This window comes from Otolemur garnettii, unplaced genomic scaffold (assembly GCF_000181295.1).
Source record: "Otolemur garnettii isolate 467f Iridium unplaced genomic scaffold, OtoGar3 scaffold00233, whole genome shotgun sequence".
NCBI lineage: Eukaryota > Metazoa > Chordata > Mammalia > Primates > Galagidae > Otolemur > Otolemur garnettii.
Window position 1 is genome coordinate 149,965 of NW_003852628.1, and position 10,359 is coordinate 160,323.

At 51.4% G+C, this 10,359-nt stretch overlaps 1 protein-coding gene across 2 annotated transcripts in view; it reads left to right on the plus strand.

Moving 5' to 3' along the window:
* Window positions 1-3,516, plus strand: part of TGFB1 (transforming growth factor beta 1) — a 23,050-nt gene extending 19,534 nt beyond the window's left edge. For both annotated transcript variants that reach the window (XM_003802081.3, XM_012812922.1), the window contains exons 6-7: window positions 2,547-2,700; window positions 3,232-3,516. In XM_003802081.3, the coding sequence (XP_003802129.1) occupies window positions 2,547-2,700; window positions 3,232-3,390 (313 nt within the window). In that variant the 3' untranslated portion in view covers window positions 3,391-3,516. The remainder of the gene's footprint in view (window positions 1-2,546; window positions 2,701-3,231) is intronic.
* The last annotated feature ends 6,843 nt before the right edge of the window (window positions 3,517-10,359 follow it).

A 10,359-nucleotide genomic window follows, 5' to 3' on the forward strand; every position in this document is an offset into this window, starting at 1 on the left:
CTAGTAGCTGGGACTACAGGCACCTGCCACAATGCCTGACTATTTTTTAGAGACAGAGTCTCACTTTTGCTCAACCTGGTCTCGTACTCCTGAGCTTAGCTGATCTACCTGCCTCAGCTTCACAGAGTGATGGGATTACAGGCATGAGGCACCGTGCCCAGCCTCCAACTTGAATTTTAAAAATATAATATATTATTCTGAGTATGATGGCTCAAGCCTATAATCTTAGCATTCTGGGAGGCTGAGGCAGGTCATTCACCTGAGCTCAAGAGTTCAGAGACCAGCCTGAGCAAGAGCAAGACCCCATTTCTACTAAAAATAGAAAAACTAGCCTGGTGTTGTGGTGAGTGCCTATAGTCCCATCTACTTGGGAGGCCGAGACAAGAGGATCTCTTGAGGCCAAGAGACTAAGACGGAGGGTGCTATGAGCTATGATGATGCCTTGGTACTCTACCTAGGGTGACAGAGTGAGACTCTGTCTCAAAATAAATAATAAAATAAAAAAAATGTGTTATTAATTAATTTATTTATACATCCAACATTTGCTGGGTCTACTGTGTGTGCCAGGCACTAGGGATAGATTAGGACAGCAATCCCCACCTTTCCCAACTTTTTTAGTTACCAGGGACTGGTTTCATGCAAGATAATTTTTCCATGAACTAGGGGTGGAGTGGGGATAAGATAGTAGGCGGAGCTCAGGCAGTGATACTGTAGCCTGGTTCTAATAGGCTACAGACCTGTGGTGGTCCACGGCCTGGGGGATGGGGATTGCAACATTAGGGAACAAAATGGATGAATACTGCTACCCTCAGAAGAAGACAAATAATATAATAAAATAACAGTTCTACGAAGGAAAATAAATCAGAGGAAGGAGCCAGAAAGAAATATGTATTATAACTGGGTGTGGTGGCTCATACCTGTAATCCCAGCACTTTGGGAGGCTTAGGCAGGTAGATTGCTTGAGCTCAGGAGTTAGAGACGAGCCTGAACAAGAGTAAGACCCTATCTTTAAAAATAGCCAGGCATTGTGGCAGTTGTGGTACCTGTAGTCCCAGCTACTGGGGAGGCTGAGGCAAGAGGATCACTTGATCCCAAGAGCTTGAGGTTGCTGTGAGCTATGATGCCAGGGCACTCTACCCAGGGCGACAGAGTGAGACGCTGTCTCCAAAAGAAAAAAAGTAAAAAAAGAAAGAAAGAAATATATATTGGGAATTCTTATTTTTCCTCTTCAGATTTAAATTGTTTTATTATGGGAAATTTCAAATGCATACAAAAGCGACAGAGATTATGTGATGAATGGCCATGAATTTTCATCCAGCTTCAACTGTTAACAACGTGCTACCTTTCTTCAAATGCCCTTCATTTTTACATTTTCTTGCATAACTGCAATACCATATTGCACTGAATAGAATTAATAGTCATTTGGATTGATACTTTGGAAAGGGTGGCCCAGAAAGGTATCTCTGAGGGGGTGACATTCATTTTTTTTTTGTTTTTAGAGACAGAGTCTCACTTTATCGCCCTTGGTAGAGTGCCATGGCATCACAGCTCACAGCAGCCTCCAGCTCCTGGGCATAGGCGATTCTCTTGCCTCAGCCTCCCAAGTAGCTGGGACTACAGGTGCCCGCCACAACGCTCAGCTATTTCTTTGTTGCAGTTTGACAGGAGCCAGGTTTGAACCTGCCACCCTCGGTATATGGGACCAGCGCCCTACTCACTGATCCACAGGCGGCGCCCAGGGGTGACATTCATTTGTGCAACTGATATTTATTGAGTTTCTCCTGAGTGCCAGGTGCTGTTTTAGGAGTTAAGGCTCTCTGCATGAAGGATATTTGAGCCAAGTTGCAAATGAAATGAAAGAACAAGCCAGAGTGGATATCTGTGGGAATAGCAAACCAGGCAGCAGAAATAGCAAGTGCAAAGGCCCTGTGGTAGAACGAGGGTGAGTGCATGAGGAAGTTGAGATCAGCCAGATCCGGTAGTACCCCATGGCTTGTGGTGTGGACTTGGGCATTTGCTGTGAGTGAGATGGAGCCATGTAGAAAGCAGAGAAGTGCCATGGACAGTGTATAACATATGGCCCTGGATGGCAGGGATTTTTGTCCAGTTCTTTTGTCCAGAGTTCTTTGTACTCTGTCTCCAGTAGATACCCAGGTCAGCATACAGTAGTAGTTCAGTAAACAACTGTTACACAGACAGAACATATTTGTATACATGGAGCTGCATTATTTTTATGTCTCCATGTGTGGGTGTGCCAGCCTCTATTCTGTGGATGGTCATTTGTCTTCTTAGAGGCTATCTTAGCATTGCCTTAGATAATGTTTATTACAACATCCTTAGCATGGGGCTTGTCTACAGGAAGTGCTTAATCCATGTTAGTATCATTACTGTTATTATTGTTGTTACCATGGGGGTTGAAAGTGAGACCCAGATGGAGACAGAGCTGGGGGGCAACCTAGAGTGACACATTCACCCAGGGAGAAGGCATGGCCTGCCCCTGCAGTGGCAGCCCTACCTACTCCTGACCCATGTCCTCCTGCCTGCAGCTCCACAGAGAAGAACTGCTGCGTGCGGCAGCTGTACATTGACTTCCGAAAGGACCTGGGCTGGAAGTGGATCCATGAGCCCAAGGGCTACCATGCCAACTTCTGCCTGGGGCCCTGTCCCTATATTTGGAGCCTGGACACACAGTACAGCAAGGTGGGTCTAGACGGCTGCAGCAGAAGGACTGAGGAAGAGAAGGGAGAGGAAAAATCAGGAGCTGGCAGGATGGGGAGTGATGCGGAGAGATGGGGAGGAGAAGGGAATGAATAAATGGGGAGAGAGGCAGGAAGCTAGAGGCAGGGTCTGAGCAGAGGGAGATGAGATTTGGAGGACCAACAGAGCTGAAATAACAGGGTCAAGGGGAAGGGGAGAGGAGAGAGACAGGGAGATTGTAGAATAGAAAGGCAGATGGAGAGAAATGGTGAGACAAAGAGGCAGAAGGACACAGACAGAGATAGGAAGACGGAGAAAGGCAAAGACTGAGATTCATAAGCCCTGGGTTGAAAATGAGGAGAGACATAGATTGAGAAACAAACTAAATCAGAAAGGTAGGGGAGAGACAGAATAAGGTAAGATAGAAGGAGATGGGGAGAAACAGAGGCTGGTGGGTGGGAGCACGGGGTGGGGATGCAGCCTTCTCTGCAATCCTGGCCCGACCCTGACGCACCCCCGCCCGGCCACCCGCAGGTCCTGGCCCTTTACAACCAGCACAACCCGGGCGCGTCGGCGGCGCCGTGCTGCGTGCCGCAGGCGCTGGAGCCGCTGCCCATCGTGTACTACGTGGGCCGCAAGCCTAAGGTGGAGCAGCTGTCCAACATGATCGTGCGCTCCTGCAAGTGCAGCTGAGGCCCCGCCCCCGCCCCGGCCCGGCAGGCCCGGCCCCGCCCCTGCCCCGCCCCCACGGGGCTGTATTTAAGGACACCTGCGCCCCCAAGTCCACCTGGGGGCCCATTAAAGGTGGAGAAATTACTGGGTTTCTTTGTGTCTTTGGGCGCCTGATGGGGGTCTCCTTCCCTGGTATTCCACTGACTCCCACCCTTTCTCTCTCCTCCTGCTTCTTTCTGTCTTCATATCCCAGAAACGCTGAGTCCATCTTATGCTCCAAGGACTCCCCATAGGCACAGGGGATCAGTGGTGAATCCTACAGTAGTTAAATCTACTTATTGAGCACCTGAGCATGGTGCTAAGTGCCTTGTATTTATGAACTCATGTAATCACCATAACAAGATTCTGAGATATAAGGACTCTGATACCCCCCCTTTTTTTAGACAAAGTGTCACTGTCACCTAAGCTAGAATGCTGTGGTGTTATCATATCTCATAACAACCTCAAACTCTTGGGCTAAAGCTATCCTCCTGCCTCAGTCTCCTGAGTAGCTGGTCTATAGGTGTGCACTACCATGTCTGGCTAGTTTGTCTATTTTTAGTAGAGACAGGGTCTCGTTCTTGCTCAGGCTGGTCTTGAACTCTTGACTCACTGTGCCTGGCCTTGCTAACACCCATTTTAAATATGAGGAAACTGAAGGGAGTAGTTCTTGCCCACCAGGAACCTACTTCGTCTGTGTGTGGGGTAGACAATAAAAAATAGTAGTTCAGTGATAAGCGGCATGGAGACAAGAAAGCAGGATGGCATGAGAGAGATGGCTTTGGGGAGGGAGGGCTTCTTCTCAGGGGTGGTAACAGAAAGAAGAAGCCAAGAAGGCAGGGGGTGGGAAGGAGAGGCTTATTAGGGGAGAGTGTTCTTGGTAAAAGGAGGACAAAAACAAAGACTTGGAAGTAACGATGAAGTTGGGGTATGCTCTACAGTGAGGAAAGAGGCCAGTGTGATTGGAAGAGAATGAGCAAGGAAGGGTGTTAGGACCTGAGTCAGATCATAATCCCTATAGGCCAGAGAGTAATCACAGTTCTACTTGCCAGGTAGTATGTTGTTTCTGCTAGCTCACTGCATACTCAATCTTAGTAGAGCACGGGTTGGCAAACTACCATTCTTGGGCCAATTCTGCCCACTACCCATTTTTATAAAGTTTTATTGGAATACAGCCACATTCATTCCTTTTCCGTATTGTCTATGGCTGTTTTAGTACAATAGTGGCAGTGCTGAGTAGAGAACGTATGCAAAGTCAAAAATATTTACAGTCTGGTAAATACTTACACATGAGAATACTGAGGCACAGAGAAGTGACTTGTTAAGTTCACACAGCTAATAAGTGGCAGAGCTGGGGATTCAAACCCAGGCAGCTTTAGTTGAGGGTCCATTTATATGACTCTTCCATTAGTACTCCTTCCCAGATCATATGAGGTATGTGAGACTCTACAAGAGCTTGCACTGTGAGGAAGACAGCAGCCATGGCTAGGTTCTGAACAGAGGAGGCCATAAATCTCTAGGTCAGTGGTTCTCAACCTGTGGGTCACCACCCACAAGAACTGTATTAAAGGTTTGCAGCATTAGGAAGGTTGAGAACCACTGCTCTAGGTGCTCAGAAGTTTCATCCTCTGGCTAATGGCTGAGAGAAGGTAGTGTCAGGGTGAGGGTGGATTACAGGTAGAAGAGTTATCAAGGCAAGAAATTACAGTGGCCTGAGCCAGAGTGGGTTTCCCTCTGCTACCTCCATTTCTTCTCATCTGCTGTAGTCTTAACTTGTGAATTCTCTCCTGCTTCCCTGTCTACCAGTTTCCTCTCTTTCTCCCAGGTTTCACTTCCCCCTGCCTCTCCTGCCATTCTCAGGCCCAGGGGCCCCTTGATTTAGTTCTCTGCCCAGTGATTGTCCTCAGAGGAAGGACAGTGTTCAAGCTAAGGTCCTTTGCCTGTGAGCATGAGAACTATTGGGGCACTCAGTCTGGGTAAGTGAATCACGGGGCCTTCCCGGCTCAGACTGGGGGTAAAACTCCAAGGTCTGGGAGTCGCAGAGGGCTGGAGTTCACTATGCAAGGACATGCCAATAGGTTTGTAGAGACACCCCTGAGGCCTAGCCCCAAAAGTCAGAGACACAAGCAAGGGCAAGGTGACATGGACTAATCACTGCAGCCCCATCAAGATACGGTACATGCGCACAAACGTTCATACAGAGCTGGTCCCATAACTACATAAACTCATTCACCTTTCACATTCCCAGGGGACACACAGAGACTCCTGTGACACACAGTGTCACTGACAGCAGTCATAGCCCACATATAGATACAAATAAATTGTCATCCCATCACAGATACATGATCTATCCTTGGAGTTTCACTGGGTCATAACATGAGCAGGGACTTCAACAAGGAACACGTCAAAACACAGTCATACAAATATATTCCATAGGGTCATGGTCAAAGCCACCGCACACCAGACACTGATTCAGACAGACACTGTCACGCACAAACACACACACAGCATCAGCACCTCATCAGGAAATGGACCCTCCCCACACCAACAGTTACATGGGGTCATGGTCACAAACAGGTGGTGTGGACTCACAGGGTCAGACCAGCCACAGGCCTGGCCACACACACCACAGTCACAGTCAGACTGCCAGGTGGTAACCACTCAGTTTGACATCTCAAATCCCCTCCCACACTCCAGCCTGGGGAGTCCCACAGGGCCTCACAGACTGCAACGACCCCGCCACACCCAGACACGCTGTCACACCCAGGGTCCCAGACAGAGCAGACACACCCCCAGGGTCACAGACGCCGCCCGCACACGCCCGTCCCCATCTCGTGCCTTGCCTGGGCCTGAGGACAAGTACTGGCCACACACTGGCGGTGCGGTCGGCCTACGCCAGCCACGCCCTCGTGACACACCCCGCCCACCTGCCGGGAAGGGGGGCGCTGCCCAGAGCTGGCACCGCCGCGGAGGGCGGGGCGGGGAAACTGTGGGCTCAGCACCTTCCCCAGCGGCCCGTGCGCGCTGCCCCTGTCCTGCCACCTTGGCACCCCGGCTCAATGGGCGGTTCGGCCCAGTCGGGACAAGTCCGCCCCCGCCCTCAGTCGACCGCAGGGCCAGGGCAAGGGGTTCGGGGCGCCCCGCACCCAGCCTCCGCCTCTGCAGGCAGCCAGGGCCACGGCGGGAAGTCGTGGGGGGAGCCCGGGTTCCGGCTGGAGCCCCAGCTTCCCGTATGGTCCCCTCAGGGCAGGAAGCGGCTGGGGGCGGCCAGCTCAGGCCTTCCTGCCCTGTCCCCCAGACAAGGGGTGAGGGTGGGGGCGGGAATATTTAACGTGGGGGAGGTTAGGGAGGGGAAGGGAGACAGAGGGAAACCTGAGAAAGCCCCCTACTCCCTAAATCTCTGGGCATCCTAAGTATTTTGTATCTCCAACCTGAATTTATGCGTTCGGACCTCTTTTAGCGCGTGTAAGAGTTTGCAAGCAGTCCTGGCACAAGTTCCGTCCGGGTTTGGTAGGGGGGTGGTGTCAGCGCGAATGTCCCCAGCACGTGTGTGCGCCCAGCAGGCGCTCACCTTCTTGTGCTCGCGGCTGTACTGTATTGTTGGTGTGTGCCTTTCTGTGTTGTATTTCTGCTGGACAAGCTGGTGTGTTTTCCTTGGGTTCTGAATTCTGGCACTGTTTGCCTCTGCAAGTCAGTGTTGCTGTATGTCGAACATATTGCGTGTCTGAATTTTTTTCTCAGCATCTTCACAGTTCTTCTGGGTGCAAATTTGCGCATTCTTTCTTTTTTGCTATGAGCCTCAAGCTGTCGCCCTGGGTAAAGTGCGGTGACATCACAGCTCACAGCAACCTCCAACTCCTGGGCTTAAGCGATTCTCTTGCCTGGGCCACCCAAGTAGCTGGGAGTTCAGGAGCCTGCAACAAACGCCTGGCTATTTTTTGGTTGTAGTTGTCGTTTGGCAGGTCTAGGTTGGATTCGAACCCATCAGCTCTGGTGTATGTGGCTGGTGCCCTGAGCCAAATTTGCTCATTATTAATGCAAGTTTGACTTGAAATGTGGGGGTTATTGCATATATTTTTTTTCTCAGCATCTTCACAGTTCTTCTGGGTGCAAATTTGTGCATTCTTTTTTTTTTTCTTCTTTTTTGTGTCTCATTTTGTTGCCCTGGGTAGAGTGCTGTAGCGTCACAGCTCACAGCAACCTCCAGCTCTTGGGCTTAGGGGATTCTCTTGCCTCAGCCTCCCAAGTAGAGGGTCCCACTACAGGCGCCCGCCACAATGCCTGGCTATTTTTTGTTGCAGTTTGGCCAGGGCCAGGTTTGAACCTGCCACCCTCCGTATATGGAGCTGGTGCCCTATTCACTGAACCACAGGCGCCGCCCAATTTGTGCATTCTTAATGCAAGTCTGACTTGAAATGTGGGGTCATTGCATATGTTTATGGGTCTGTGAGAGAGATGTTTTCCCAAGAGGAGTGTTTCTTACATGAGCTAGGTGAGTTGTTTCTGGGTTACATTTTGTGATCAGTGTGTACATCACTGGCATCCTGAGCATGTGTGTCTACGTGGTGTGTCTTAAGCATGCTTGCTGTGGTTTTCACAAACTTCTGAGTGTTATGTGTCTGTGTGTCCATCTTAGGGGCTGGTGTTCTCAGCCTGTGTAGGTGTCTGAGCAGGTGGTGTCTGCATTTTTGTCCCCACACGTGGGCTGGAGACCTCAAGTGTGTTGGTCTCCAGTTCACATCACCTTTGAGGGCATTTTGAGTTCTCAGCAGGGGTGTGTGTGTGTTCATGGGCAGCGGTGAGTGCTGGTTTGTATTGCATGCTGGTGTTTTCGGCGGGGGGAGAGGGACATCAGAGAGCTGCGAAACCACTGGCATCTGAGCGACCAGTACCCATTGGTCTCTGTGCCAAGTGGAGGCTGTGTCTGTGGTGCGTCCCCTTGCCGGCTGGTGCCACGCTGGCTTGGGGCTGGCTTTGGGGAGGGCAGCGGGCAGGGCAGGGCAGGGCAAGGACTGTGGTGGGCACTGGACCGATGCCTGGCCTCGGTATAAATATCCAGGCTGCTGCCGCCGACTGTGTTTGCTGTGTTTACTTGGCCCGGCCTGGGGGCGGCAGCAACCCAGGTCCTGGGGGTGAGGGTGACCAGGCCACAGCACAGACGTCTCCTTCAGGCCAGACAGCCTCACTGCCCCCTCCAGCCCCCTTTCTGGGTAGGGTGAAGTGGTGACCCCTCATTCTTGGCTCCCAGGGGGCAACCAGTAAGGCTTTGACCTGGACATCGCAGCTAAGTTTCCCAGGGTCTGGGAGATAGAGGGGATAGAAGCAGGAGAGTGAACCAATAGACAGCAGGGACAGAGATAGGAAAAATTGAGAGCTGAGACTGGGGGAAAGGGGGCTCCAACAAAGGGAGGGATGGGGCAACCGTGTTACAGAGACAGGAGCACAGAGACCAAGACAGACACAACAGTCACGGACACTGAGTGGACGGGGGAATTGACGGGGGAGGGGGGGTGTTGGAGTTAAGTGAGAGAGGGGAGGCAAAAGAGGAGGAACAAAGTAATAGGGTGACAGAAATGAGGAGAGTGAGAAAGGCCCAGAACAAGGAAATAAGGAGCAGGGGAAAAGGAGCAGATAGAGATGGGAACAGAGAAGGGAGCTGGAGAAGCCTGGGGATGAGAGGTGCAGGGAGGCAGCTTTAGCTCTGGCAAGACGCACAGAGGTGTCAGACACGGGGGGGGGGGGGGGAGGCCAGCAGAGCAGGGCCAGAGCCAGGACAGACAGAGACACGGGGGTGGGGCCGGATGCCCACAAAGGGGCTCTCCCAATGGGGCCCTCCCTGCCTGACTCAGCCTCTCCACCCATCCCAACCGAGGAGAACTGGAAGCCTAGGCACCTCCAGGTCTCCCAGCTGCTCTGAGGCAGTAGAGGCAGGGACGGGGGTGTGTCTCGCCATCCCAGCCCCAGTTGTCTCCACCTCTTTTCCTGTCTCCCCTCTAATCCCAGTTCCTGTGACTGGCTCCACCTCTGTCTCAGCTACAGACACTCCTGTCTTGACCATCTGACTAACCCTAATTCTGACTCAAACGCTATGTTTCTCTTTTTAAAACTATATCACAAACTTAAGTATGGCAAAGGATATTATAAACAAATTTAATGACCAAATGATAGCCTGGTCAAAAACGTGCATCACCAAGGGCTGATCCCTGTACTAGGAAAGAACTCTCGCAAGCACCTAAGACTTGACAAACAGTTCTTTAAGAGACAGTCTCATTTTGTCGCCCTCAGCAGAGTGCTGTTGCACCACAGCTCACAGCAACCTCTAGCTCTTGGGCTTAGGTAATTCTCTTGCCTCAGCCTCCCAAGTAGCTGGGACTACAGGCGCCCGCCACACCTGGCTATTTTTGTTGCAGTTTGGCTGGGGCTGGGTTCGAGCCTTCAGTATATGGAGCTGATGCCCTACTCACTGAGCCACAGGTGCCACCCAAGAGACACACATTTCTCGCTCTCATCTTTCTAAGTGGTGTGTGACCCCAACACTTCTGAGGTCTAGCTGGCTGGGTTATCTTGGGCCTTATTGTTCTTTCCTCTGGGAGATGGGACAGTCACACAGCAGTACCCACCACATGGGGCTGTCCTGTTGACCCAGTAGTGCTGATGATTTAACCACTGGTGTGTGTGCTGTAGCCAGCATGTGGGGCCAGCCCCAAAGGCATTAGCCTTTGTTAGAGATGCCAGCCTCAATACCTGACCAGCCAGATAGCAGAGTGGTTTCTAGGACCTGGGTTCCCATCTCAGTTCTGCTTGGATGGTGCTGAGTAAGGCTCAACTCCTTTCTGGGCCTCCTTAGCCCATCTGTGAAGTGGAGCTAAGAGGCCCCAATTCCTGAGGCTGTTTGGTGTCAGGCACTTACTTCATTCATGCCTGCCAGAGGACAGGACTGCACAGTAGCCG